The 14,376-nt window shown below is 42.8% G+C and overlaps 1 protein-coding gene across 1 annotated transcript in view; it reads right to left on the reverse strand.

The window, feature by feature from the left end:
* The window catches only part of ltk (leukocyte receptor tyrosine kinase), a 170,718-nt gene that overhangs the window by 9,769 nt on the left and 146,573 nt on the right, over positions 1-14,376 (reverse strand). The window contains exons 12-15 of the mRNA XM_043698197.1: positions 9,351-9,537; positions 5,181-5,271; positions 2,180-2,244; positions 430-559 (exon numbers count right to left, since the gene is read on the reverse strand). Of these exons, the coding sequence (XP_043554132.1) occupies positions 430-559; positions 2,180-2,244; positions 5,181-5,271; positions 9,351-9,537 (473 nt within the window). The remainder of the gene's footprint in view (positions 1-429; positions 560-2,179; positions 2,245-5,180; positions 5,272-9,350; positions 9,538-14,376) is intronic.

Genomic DNA, 14,376 nt, shown 5'->3' on the forward strand with positions numbered 1-14,376 from the left:
ATAAATCAGATATTGCTAAATGGATTCACAAGGGCAGAGGTTGTGGTCTTACACTCATCAGGATTGGGATGTAAGAAAATCAATCTGGCTCCTCAGATTCTCGCCCTGATGATTTTGAGTCCCCTTTTGGCAACACGGTGGCTCAGTGGTTATAACTGCTGACAATGTTTTTGTTTCTGGTTTCCAGCATCCATAGTTCTTTGTTTTGTTTTTATCGGAGATGTCTCCCTTGGTTTGATTTCACACAGAAAGTCTCCAGATGAACTGGAGGAAGGGCAGAAAAGATTCACAGCCATTTTACAGAACCAGTTATAGTTATCAGGAAAAACTGAATGGATTTGAGCTCTTCCTGAGGCAAGTGAAAACTGAGGAGTGACCGGAGACAGACCTCTTCCAAGGAATATCGTAAACGTTCACCTTTGTACTTACAGCTTTGGGCCTGTTTTCACGAAGGAAAGTCTTCATGTCTCCTCCGGTCATGAGCTCTAGAAGAATAAACCGAGGCAAAGCTTGCAAACTCACACCGATACATCTGACAATATTCTGATGGTTAAACTTGCTGTTTAAAACAGGAGGAGAGGATGGTAAAACATGTAGATACAATACAAAATGTTCTGAACAACAAAGAAACATCAACTTATCAACAGCAATCAGCAAAATATTTAACACTATTGGAATAATGGGGAAAAATATTCCACCTTCACTCGACTTCTCATCTCAATTAACTGTTCTATTTTTGGATGGATTACTTCTGTGTAAAATATAGACAAGTTCCTTAAACAATTCGGTTTAACAAATTTCTGGCTGTAAGAGTTTCAACTGGGAGGATGGCTGGTTGCCTTAAGATGCAAGTTTAAAGTTACTGTAAAAGGAGAGAGATTAGGAAACTTTTACACAGAGCTATGGGGAATGAATGAAAAAGTTGGACTAATTGGATAACTACTTCAAGGAGCCAACACTGGCAATGTGTGCCAAATGGCCTCATTTTTGAAAAATAAACTGCATGATTGTACTTCTCATGGAGTTGCTAAGTTTAGGAAATGGAATTATAAGTTACTTTTGCAGGAAGAAGCATTTTACCTCATTCAAAAAATAGGTACAGATACTCTTTCTCAAAACTCCAAATACAAGGTACCAAAAATACCAAAAACTGAAATCTTCACAAAAAGGCACCCAGACAAAACAATCCTCCTGCCTCTAGCCCTCTTCAGTATTACTTAACTGTTCTCTTGTTTAATATAACACAAGGAACAGGATGGCAGGTAAACCTGAAATGCAGTTCATGGTAATGCTGTGCATCACTGCACACTCATTTGTCTTCACGTTTTGTAGACTGACCTTCAGAAACGCTACTGAGTGTTCACCTATTTCAAAGCACTTGCTCAGCTTTTGTTAGTTTTCTATGTTGGCATTTATAACTCCACTGTGATGTTATTCACAGATAAAGCCTACCAGCCCAGAATGTTAATTAGGAGCAGGACTGCCATGAAATTTAAAATGACGAATTTCTTTTAATGCTATAATTGTATTGACCACAATTTCCAGCCAATCCTTACAAACATTAATGATCATTGATGAATTATCCTCTAGTCAACTGTTTGGATGATATTTTTGTCCTTCAATCTAACCGTTTTAAGCAAATTACCAGACGATTGTATTATGTTATAACCAAGGGATTTCTGTTCATTTTAATCTCTCATCTGCAGAAGTGATGGTGGTTGGGACCATTTTATCAGGCATTTGCTGAAGACTTGACCAGGCCAAACAGCCTCATGAGTGAGGTTCACGACTCATAATAAAGGACATGAGTAAGGCTTGTTAAGGTAAAAAGCTCAAAATGATGCCCAATAGGTATGAAAGAGCAGCAGTAATAATGAGATAAATCAAGTTAGAGAATAAAGATAAAGTGCTAATGTTCTGTAGCTTGAAGTTTATTGTAGTTTAAGAGATAAGCTCATTACGTAAAAACTGGAAAGTACATCCAATAAGGCTACATTCTTAGTGTGGCTAGACGTGAGACTAGGTTAGAGAAGTGACAAAAGGACTATAGGCTTGTCCGAAAAACTCCCCTTGAACTTACTCATGACTGATATTTCTGATCTGTGATCAGTAATCCATTAAGGAGTTGGGAAGTGATCACCAAGGGATCAGAACACGAGAAAAGAATTTTCAGTATTACCTGATAATCAAAGCCTCCATCAGGAAATCCATTTCATCTTGCTCAGAGCAGACTTCTGGAAGAGTCTGTAAAAAGTAACAAAAGTAGCATGACATGAATATGAAGACCTGCAGCAGTGTTTAAGAGATCGCTGGTCAGACTGCACGTATGAAGCAGGAATTGTTAGTTGGAAGGTTTTCCGATGTCACAATGTTGCTTCCTATGTGACAATGCCCGCTAACACTATGACCATGATGGGGTCGAGCCATGGTTCTGCCACTTTCTACAGCTGTATGTAGGTATAATTGGTGGTGGGAATGGATTTGGATGTGGAGTTTTGTCTGTCTACCCCACCTCTGGACTGAAGGCCTAACATTGTTGACAGCTTGGTCAGCAAACATTGGGAAAAAGGTTTGTGAAGGAATTGTCGATAGGTCTAAATCGTGACCTATAACTACTTACCATCATAAGCTATACTGGCTATTAATTTGTTATCTCTTTCTAGATTGGTCCAATAAACAGGAACATTCAGTAAACTCCCAACCCATTGCTCAAACAATATATTGCCTGAGAAGGCACAGCTCAGGTATCTGCCTGCCCAGCCTTCTTATGAAAGAGGTTGCACTCTGTCAACTGAAGATGCTGCAGGATCACAGCACAGCCCTGCAAAGGTACAGAGCAGCCCAGCACTGGTGCAGCTTTCCATACTCAGACCTTGGTGCTACAGTACCTTACACTGCCCCTTCCCTTATAAGCCCAACACTGGAGGGTAGGTACTCAGCAATCCACTGGCTACTGCTTTCATCCCAAAGCACATCAAGTACGTCTGGACCCTTTAGAATGGTGCATAGTGATGTATCACAATGGTAACAGGGAGGCTACCATGCCTGTACACCGTGAGCCTAACACTGGTGTTCAGATGACAAAATACCATTCCCTATCATGTAGCAAGTGCTTCAAGATGGTCCATCTTGCATGTCATGGTGCAGGAGGTGGCATAGTGGCTCAGTAGTTAGCACTGCTGCCTCACAGTGCCAAGGACCCAAGTTCAATTCCATCCTCGGGCAACTATCTGTGTAGAGTCTGCATATTCCCCCTGTGTCTACGTGGGTTTCCTCTGAGTGCTCCAGTTTCCCCCCACAATCCAAAGATGTGCAGGTTATATGGATTGGCCATACTAAATATCCCGTAGTGTTCAGGGATGTATAGGTTAGGTACGTCAGCCATGGGAAATGTAGGGTTACAGGGAAAGGGTAGGGAGATCGGTCTGGGTGGGTTACTCTTCGGAGGGTCAGTGTGGACTTGTTGGTTGAATGGCCTGTTTCCACACTGGAGGGATTCTGTGAGGTCAGTGACAGGAGAGACATAGCTCAATGCACAAGGCCACAAGATGTCCCTGATCATGACCAAGAGTTCATTGATGTGGTCCGTGCATTTAGTTATCAACCTGGCTGCAGTGCTGGGAACAGGTTTAGCGACTTGCTGCATTCTGGCAAGGTGACTGAGCCTTCCAGCCACTTGGTGATCCCCTTAATACAAAGCCACAGTTGAACCAGAGTGTCCTGCTTGGGATTGTCTGCTGTTGATGTTCTCCACGGACTTCAGCACTCGCACTCTATGGTGACCGATCCACTCTGAACAGGCTGATATGAGCCACACTGAGGCAGCCGATCCTTCTGAAGTTAGTGGGAGTTTGTTCCAAATAGGTATGAGGATTTCTGCGGATTGAGAGAACCCCCAGCTCTCTTAGCCTCTCTGACAGAGGGAGCAGGAAGCATAGTTGCTCGAGAGGTGTCAATGTGTCATCTCAACACAGAGGCAAAAATGAGAAGGAGCTGCCTCCAACTCCTTTAAGGCAACAATTGGAAGAAAGTGTGCACTCACAGGACTCAGTGTGTTGCATACGTATATCCACAAGTAGGTTGTCTCACTCAAAACTAAATTAGAAACACTAAAATGTGCAATAGTTCGCATGATATTTTCAGGACAATGTTACAAATTATTTCCCATACGAAGTTTATCAGGTTCTTACTTTTGCCAGTGGAGTCTGTTCTGCTCTGCCTGAACATCCACCCACGCTCAGGAGCAGACTTCCTTGATCAGAGTTGAGATTTTACAAGCCTGACTCAATGGACAAATGGCACTTCTGTCTTGTCCAAACCCTGGTTTGTTCAAAAAGCATACCTTTGCCACCTCTTTCTCCTAACTAACCCACTTGCCCCAACACCCCTACAAACACATGCAAATCCAGGATCTGGCCCAAGCTTGTTCTGGTCAGCAAAAGATTCCTTCCTTGCGCATTTTTCAGAACCTGCCCACAAAAACTTTGAGGGCCATTCCACTAAGCTCTTGACTGGCAATGTGCCATATGTCCTACGGAAAATCTGTGGGTTCCACCTTCCATTTACCCATCAGCTTCTGATACTCATTCTCTTCTGGGCTTCTTCAAATTCTCATCCCAAACAAAGCTGCTGATATCATATGACTTGTTGTTCTTTCCAGTATTTTAATGGGCAGAGGAGGATAACGTGACGTACCCAAACTCACCTTTTGCTCGACCTCTATTTTTTATTGCCTCTCATCAGTAAGATGATGGCACGCATCAAGCCAACTCTATAGTTGCTATGAAGAGAGGAGATACTAAGTTTTTAACACTGTCCAGATTGCACTAAATCTCAGTTGATTTCAACACTTCCAGCCTCATTTGGATTTGTCAAAGAATTCAAAAACAATCATCTGGACTGCAGCACAGGATGAAGAATTTTATTTTTTCGCATTTCTTTGCAGTGAATGTACCAATGGAGGTGGAGAACAGCCATAACATTATATGATTGGATGTTTCCAAGTGGATGACTATTGTACTCATACCCCTTGCTTGACTATGATAGAGTTGGTAGAATTAGGCCTTTCCTTCACCATGGAACAATTGCTCAATCAATACCTTTCCTCATGACCATGAGTAATGGTGGTACAGTGCATGACGCAAAAGAGAGGGAAGAATTTTGGAAAGCCTGTTACTAACCTTGATTGCCACTTGCAAAGGGGCAGACTCTCCACCAAGTCCAACCACGTGGCCCTCATAGACTTCACCAAACGCACCATGACCAAGAGCCCTAAGAGACAAAATATGAAGGAATTCTCAGTTAGAGTTGACCACATTTAATATAGTGAAATGGGCCTTCGTATTAAGTTGCAGTTTAGTAACGATCATGTGATTTTCAGTGGACATGTGGACTCAGTGAAAGATCTTGTCCACGGTTCAAGCATGCTAACTTACTCACTATCCCCTGACCCCATGATTTCACATTTGTCACTCAGTAATAACCATATTCATATATCGTCAGAGCTTGGCTTCAGAAGATCATCCTGGCTTTCTCACAGGACATCTCGGCTCTTATGGTCTCATACATAAACAAGGGCATCAATGACCATTTTCTTGTATCAGATCAGCTTTGGCTCAGTTGTTTGCTCTCTTGTATCTAAATCACAAGGTTCTGGGTTCAAATCCTCCTCTGGAAACTTGAGGTCCAAAACAATTAAGTACAAATCTAAGGGAGTGGTGCTTTAATGGAATTGCCACCTTTTGAAAGAGATGTTTAACTGAGGTCCTGTCTGTTTTTACTCATATGGACTTGAAGTAATCCCACAGCACTACTTTGAAGAAAAGCAGGAGAATTATAGGTGTATGGCTACCTTATTAGTTGAAGTACTGAGAGATTATGCTAGCGCTGTACAGGATGTTGGTTAAGCCATGCCGAGAGTTCTGTGTGCAGTTCTGCTCAGCACACTGTAGGAAGGATGTGCAAAAGAGATGGTGCAAAAGAGATTCACCAGGATTTTGCCTAGCATTTGAGCTACAAAGAGAGACTAGGTAGCTAGAGTTGTTGTTTTTTTATTTGGAGCAGAGAAGGTGCACAGATTTAAGATAAGTGGCATGAGATTTAGAGAGGATTTAAGGAGAAAGTTTTTTCCCCACAGAGATGGGTGGGTGTCTGAAAGCCATTGTCTGCAAGAATGGCACAGGCTGGAACCATTACAAAATTTAAGAAGTATTTAGATGATTACTATAGCATAGTGAAACACCAAAGCATACAACACTATAGACCCATGTGGTAGGGTAGATAGGTGCTTGATGACCAGTATAGACATGATGGGCCATAGGGCTTTTATGCCTGACTCCATGCCTAATTGTCCCCAATGTCTTGCCAATAGCCATCCCTCAATGAACATCCCAAAGTCTGTCCTTATTGCATTGCTGCTTCGGGAAGCATACTTTGTAGGAATTGTTTATCACATTTCCAACATTGCTAGTGACAATGCTTCCAAAAGCATTTCATTGGCAACAAAGAGCTTTGAAACATCCAGCAGCCATGAAAAATGCTTTATAAATGCAAGCCTTTTTTTAATCCCTCATCGTCTGCATTCCCTGACCCACAACCAAACCCATCATCTTCTGTGTCAGTCTCGAGAATAAAAATGGATCTAACGACACCCGCTCTCTAACTTTAGCCTCTGGCCAGACTCCTCCACCTTCATTCTGCAACAACCATTTACTACAACTTGCAAAAACAACTCCCAAGTATCCACATTTAACATCCTTGATCCCAGCAAAACCTTTACTATCCAGTCTGGCACATTTCCCTGATACAGAGCAAACCTGCACTCCCACAAATCCTAAGGATGCTGCCTTGAATATATCAGGACCATGACTGGTGAACATCAATTGCCTGAGTCATCTGCAGGAAGGTCTCTCATGCCTCAAAACAATCTCTGTCAAGCTAATACAACACGCAATTCTAATGGGCGGCACAATGGTTCAGTGGTCAGCACTGCTACCTCCAGCAGCAAGCAGCTGGGTTTGATTCCACCTTTGGGTGACTGTCTGTGCGGAGTTTGCATGTTCTTCCTGTATCTACATGGGATTTCTTCAGAAGGGCATCCCACCCAGACCCACTCTGCCTACCCTCTCCCTCCAACCATACATTCACCATGTCTAGCCTGCATCCCTGGACATTATTAGCAATTTAGCACGGCCATTCCCCCTAGCCTGCATATCTTTGGACTGTGAGAGGAAGCCAAAACACCCGGAGGAAACCCATGGAGACATGTGCAAACTCCGGACAGTCACCCGAAGGTGGAATTGAACCCAGACCCTTGGCACTGTGAGGTAGCAGTGCTAACCACTGAGCCACCCTGCCATCCAATCTCCTCCCACAGCCCAATGATGTGCGGGTTAAGTGGATTGGCCATGCTGAAATTTACCAGGATTGTGCAGGCAAGGTGGGCTATCTATGGTTGGTGTGGACTCAATGGGCTGAATGGCCTCTTTCAGCAATGCAGGGATTCTAACATGCATATCACTATGTCCCCGACCCTCACAGTGCAATAATGACAGACTTTGTGATGCTCACTAAGGGGTAACAATTCCCAAGACAATGGGACAATTAGGCACAGAGTCATGGATGGAAGCCAAATGGCCTGTCATGTCCATGCTGGTCATCAAGCCTCTATCTACTCTACACTTGGATCTACAGTATTATAGGCTGTGGTGTTTCGCTATGCCTTAATAATCATGTTAATAATTCTTAAATGTTGCAATGGTTAACACCTGTACCATTCTTTCAGGCAGTAAGTTCCAAACACTCACCCTGCTAAGCGAGAAAGAAATTTCTCCTTAAATCCTCTCTCAACCTCATGCCTCTTACCTTAAATCTGTACACTCTAGCAACCTATCATCCACTAAAAGGGAAAGGTTTATTTCAAATTGACCCTGTCTATGTCCCTGAGAATTCTGTAGACCTCAAACAAGATCCCCCCCGCCCAAGCCTTTGCAGCTTGCACTGTACAGGTTCCATGCTGTTTTATCCAGTAGCATAGTTCAATAAGATCAAAAACGGTTAAGGATAAAATTCTTTATGAGGGTCCAAGTGCAACAGGAGTCCGCCTACAGTTTGCAGATGTTTAATGTGTTAATCCCAGCAGCGTTTGGGTGGCAGGGTGGCTCAGTGGTTAGCACTGCTACCTCACAGTGCCAGGGGCCTGAGTTAAATACGACACTCGGGTGACTGTGTGGAATTTGCACATTCTCCCTATGTCTGCATGGGTTTCCTCCGGATGCTACGGTTTCCTCCTAAAGTCCAAAGAAATGCAGGTTAAGGGGATTGGCCATGCTAAATTGCCCATAGGGTCCAGGGATGTGCAGGCTAGGTGGATTAGCCATTGGAAATGTGTGGTTAGAGGGAGAGGGTAGGCGGTGTGGGTCTGGGTGGGATGTCCTTCGGAGGGTCAGTGTGGACTCGATGGGCCAAATGGCATACTCTCACACTGTAAGGATTCTATGGAAGCCCAACCCAGCTTTCTGAAATCTCCTTACTCAGGCTTGCTTTGCCATGCCTGGACCATTCAAAACTGCTGCAGTACAAGCCAACTAAGAACACTTGGACCATCCTCCTTAGAGGATGAGAGAGTGAGAGGGAGATGGAACTGTATTCAGAATTGGCAGGGATTCTGATAGAATAGATAGGTGGAAAGTGGTTCCACTGATTGGAGGAGCTTTAATGACTCTACAACCACTGGCAACAAACCTGGGGCCTCGGTGGAGTGTAGGGGATAGGAAAAACAAAGATAATTTTCCACACAATTTTCCTAATCATTCACAGGATGTGGACGTTGCTGGCTGGGCCAGCATTTGTTGTCTACCCTTAGTTGCCTTTGAGAAAGCGGTGGTGAGCTGACTTCTTGAACTGCTGCAGTCCATGAGTTAGACCCAAAATGCCCTTAGGGAGATCATTCTAAGATTTTGACTGAATGGCACGGAAGGAACAATGGCATATTTCCAAGTCAGGATGGTGATCAGCTTGGAAGGGAACTTGCGTAACCATATAATTGCAGCCCTTGCCTTGTCAGATGCTTCTGGGTTTGGAAAGTACTGTCAAATGGATCATAGTGGAATCAGCGGTCTGAAATACACTATCTGAAAACATGTAACGACCAAATTTTATCATAACTTTCAAATGATATTTGGATGTAAATTTTAAAAGGAAATATTTCCGGGGCTTTGAGGAAAGAGTTGGAGTTGGAGTAATTAATTCTTTTAAAGGACTTTCAGAATCACATCAGGCCCAATGGTCTCCTTCTGTATTGTAAGTTTCAATGATTCTTACCTCTTCTTGAGAGTTTTAAAGTCACCCACCTCAGCAAGGAGATGTTTTTCCTGGGCACTTCCTTGAGTTCATTGAGGGATGCCACCTTGCCAGCAAAGCAGTAGTTGGGATTGTAATCGGTCATAATGGTCGAGGTTCTGATCTTACTCAGCTTGTATTCTGGGCTCTGCAGTTTCACCCTCACTGCCTGGAACCGGTTGTTCTTGCGATAGTAAACTGTTGTGGGAATCAGACAAGGATTAATCAGAGGCTGATGGTGTTCAGTTATCATGTTTCACATACCAAGCACACAGGGCAATAAATACACTCAACAGCCTGATAAACACAAATGGATAAGTCCTCCTATGGTGCCTCTGAGCACTGGGTTTCTTAGGCTGCATCCACCTTGATCAGTGATGGCAATTTTAATTTGATTTGTTATTGTCACATGTACTGAGATACAGTGAAAGTACTGTTTTGCGTGCAGGGAAATTATACCCGGCATAAGTGCATCAGAATAATAGAACAGAATTCAGAATATAGTGCTATCACCTCAGAGTAAGTACAGAGAAAAGTCAACTCTAATATATATGAGAACTGTTCAAATCATATGAACACTGATGCCCTCCTTTTCGAGTTTCCTACTTCACTAAAGTGACTAAATTTCAAGAGCATTTCGTTGGGTATGAAGTGCCTATGGAAAAGACTTTGTTAAACTTGAAAGGGTTCTGTAAAGATTCAGAAGGATGTTGCTTGGTCTGGAAGGTTTGAGCTATAGGGAGAGGCTGAATAGGCTGGAACCTTCTTCCCAGGAGCATTGGAGGGGCGAGGGATGACCTTATAAAATCAGGGTTTATTGAATTGAATTGAATTGAATTGAACTGAATTTATTGTCATGTGTACCGAGGCACAGTGAAAATAATAGGTAAACAATGGCAAAAACAAAAACACAGGTACAGGCGAATGTTAAGAGTTTGTGAGTCCATTCAGTATTCTAACGACAGTAGGATAGAAACTGTTACAAAACCGGGGGTGCATATGTTCAGGCTTCTGTACAATCACAAGGGGAATGGATAGGGGGATGAGCTAAGGTCTTTTTTTCCAAGGTAATGGCATGGGTTTAAGATGAGAGGGAAAAGATTTAAAAGGGACCTGAGGGGCAACTTTTTCACACAGAGGGTCGTGTGTGTATGGAATGAACTGCCAGAGGAAGTGGAGGAGGCTGGTACAATTACAACATTTAAAATGCATCGGGGCAGGTATATGAATAGGAAGGGTTTAGAGGGCTTTGGGCCCAATGCTGACAAATGGAACTAGATGAGTTTAGAAAACCTGGTCGGCGTGTATACGTTGGACTGAAGGGACTGTTTCTGTGCTGTACGACTCTGTCTTGTGGTCAAAGATGGCACTATATAATTGCAAGCTCTTTCTTTTTTATTTTCTGGCAATTTATGATCTGACCCCTGAACACACAAATCTGCTCATGAACTGTCAGATGGTAGCAAAGTGATAAGGTCCCTGCAGCAGTAATAGAGAAGCCCCAGGAATAATGGTCTTCAACAAGGATTCACATCTTACCACAGAGATAATAACCCCTTGGTTGCCATTAAATCCCATCTAGTTCATGCCATTTAGGGATGGAAATCTACCACTCTAATGTAGCCTGGCCTACAGATGACTCTAGGCCCACAGCAATGTGGTTGATTCCTACTGACTCCTGAAATGGCTGTGAAAAACCACTCAGTTCAAGGGACATCAGACATGGGCAACAAATACTGGCCTTACTGGGCATCTCATGTCCCATTAAAGAAGATGACAAAAGAAGGACTAAACCAAAATGGCGCTTAAGGGGAAATGACCCCAGCCTTCTTTTTTTAAAGAAAATTTTTAATCAACCTGTCCAGATAGTTTATGACACACCTCTGGATTTGGTGGGGCATGATCAAGGATCCTCTGGCCCAAAGTTAGAGACATCACCACTGTGTCACAAGGGACCTGAACCCAGCTCTATATTGGTTTTAAAATCCCACCACCAAATGTTGAATGCAACTATGGATCACTCTTGCCTCTGTATCAGGGACTTGTGGGTTTAAATCCCATTCTAGGCACCCAGGCCAATAGTTGTCCCTTAATAGCATCATTTAAAAGAACATGTAGATGATCTGATCACTGTTTGTACTGTCGAAAAGTGAGGTGCTGGAAAAGCACCGCAGGTAAAGCAGCATCTGAGGAGCAGGAGAGTTGACATTTCTGGCATAAGCCCTTCATCAGGTGACCTGCGGTGCTTTTCCAGTGCCTCACTTTTTGACTCTGATCTCCAGCATCTCAGTCCTCACACTCTTCTATCTAGTTGTGTGTAAATTGACCACTACCATTATTATCCACAACAGTGACTACAAAGTATGTCAATAGCTGTGCAGCATTTTGCAGCACCCTGAGGTTGAAATACGTGCTATATAAATGCACTCCTTTTTAAAACAAAAAATCATTTTAAAAGACTTTTTCTCCAAATAAAAATAGAGGCTTTAAATCTCTCTATATTGACTGTGGGATCAATGATGTTCCTAATCATCAACAAGTAGGTATCTTTTTAAATAATTATCAAAGGCTTGATGTAAACATCAATTCCATTTCTTAACAACACTTTCAAATTGAATTCTTTTGACAGCTGCACAAATAACTCCAGTCTGAAGCTTTTATCTCTTTATGGAGGTGAAAAACCCAGCAATGATTGCAGCACAAGTGAGTGATGTTGATAATGCAGAGAATAAGTTTAAAAAGTTTGAGTTTTGACAGAGATTTTGCCAAGCCTCCATGCACCTCTCCCCCCGCCCCATTCCGCCACATTGTCCTATCCACCCACCCATACAATCATTGAGCAATTTTCCCACTGATATGTTATTATTCTTGATTGCACTGTTGAAAGTGGTGATTTATACTAAGGAAGTGCTTGATGCATTTGTGCATGAACAAACTGAGCCAATAAGTGCAAGTACATGGTAGCAGAGTCTTTAGTAAGTGCAAATAAGTGGTAGTAGAGTCAGATACATTAGGGACATTCAAGCAGCTCTTGGATAGGCAGATGGATGATATTAAAATGAAAGGTATGTCGGTTAGTTTCATCTTAGAGTAGGATAAAAGGTTGGCACATCAAGGGTCAAAGGGCCAGTACTGTACTGTTCTACGTACAACTGCAACACCAAGGTAAATTTAAATGAGTGTAAGCTTAAAGAGTGCCCAGCAAAACTGAAGTCAAGGGGGACCAGGAGGCAGAATTCTCTAATCGTTAGAGCTATACCAAGCATGAAGAATGTTGTAGCTAAGCATTGCTTAAAAAAAAGGCAAAGTTGAAACTTCATTTTGCACTCATCAGAACTAGGACACTTGGAAAAAGGGACACAAAAATAATACAGCATGAGAGGAGGGTGATGACTGATTGAGCCATCATCAACATGCGCAGTTACCTGTCAATCTTAGGTCTGAGACCAGGTAGCTAGACTTTGATTGGTTCAGAAATTGCCATGGGAATGCCAACAGGGCTTGGTGATCTCCATGACCTGTTTTCCTCCCAAGTGAAAATGGGGCAGTGTATGCATGAATTCCTTTTACTGACATAAAACAGGGTCCTTTTTGTTAATGTATGTAGCTTCTAGTATTGTTGTTCTTGTTGTAAGTTAGTCACCTCAGCTCCAAGACATCTATGCAGGAGTTCCTCAGGTTAGTGTTCTAGGCCCAACCATCTTCAGCTGCTTCATCAATGACATTTCCTCCATCATAAGGTCAGAAGTGGGGATGTTGCTGACAATTGTGCAATGTTCAGCACCATTCATGACTCCTCCAATACTGAAGCAATCTATGTTCAAATGCGACAATGTCTAGACAATATCCAGACTTGGTCTGATAAATGGAAGTAACATCATACTGCAAAAATGCCAGGCAATGACCATTTCTAACTTGAGAGAATCTAACCATCTAACCCTGGACATTCATCACCATTTCCAAATTCCCACTACCAACATTCTGGCTGTTACCATTTTCCGGGGACTGAATTGAAATACTCATATCAATATTGTGGATATAAGACAGCAAGTGAAAGTTTGGGATTCTGCAGTGAGTAATACATTTACCGACCTCTTGGTTCATTTATGGGATGTGGGCATCATTGGCTGGGCCCAGCATTCATTGCCCATGACAAGGTGGTGGTGAAATGCTTTCATGAATTGTTGCAGGCTTTTTGGTGTCGGTATACTTACAGTGCTGTCAGGGAGGGATTTCCAGGATTGTAACCAGCAAAACTGAAGGAATGATGACATTATCCAAGTCAGGATGGCAAGTGGCTTGGAGAGGAACTTGCAGAGGTGTGGCATCAAGGATTCCTAGCAAAACTAGAGTCAATGGGAATCAGAGTGAAAATTCAGGTATCTGTGCCTTTGTCCTTCTAGATGGAAGTGGTCATGGGTTTGGAAGTTGCTGTCTAAAGAGCCCTGATAAATTTCTGTGCATCTTATAAATGATATATAGTACTGCAACTGAATGCTGATGGTGGATGGAGTAGATGCTTGTAAATGTGGTGCTAATCAAGCAGGCTGCTTTGTCCTGAATGGTGTCAAGCTTCTTGATATTGTTGGAGCTGCACGCATCTAGGCAGGGAGTATCCCATCTCACTCCTGACTTATGCCTTGCAGATGATGGATAGACTTTGGGGATTCAGGTGAGTTACTTGCCAAGGTATTCTTAACCTCTGACTTGCTATTGTAGCCACAAGTTTATGTTGCGAGTCCAGCTCTGTTTCTGGTCAATGGTAACCTTCAGGATGCTGACAGTGGAGGATTCAGTGATGGTAACATCATTGAATGTCAAGAGGTGGTGGTTAGATTATTGAAGATGGTCACTGTCTGGCATTTGCATGGCACGAAATGTTACTTGCCACTTGACAGCCAAAGCCTGGATTTTACCTGGATCTTGTTGCATTTGAACATGGACTGCTTCAGTTTCTGAGGAGTCACGAATGGTGCTGAACATTGTGCAATCATAGGCCAACATCCCCACTTCTGACCGTATGATGGTGGGACAGTC

This window comes from Chiloscyllium plagiosum, chromosome 10, assembly GCF_004010195.1.
Source record: "Chiloscyllium plagiosum isolate BGI_BamShark_2017 chromosome 10, ASM401019v2, whole genome shotgun sequence".
NCBI lineage: Eukaryota > Metazoa > Chordata > Chondrichthyes > Orectolobiformes > Hemiscylliidae > Chiloscyllium > Chiloscyllium plagiosum.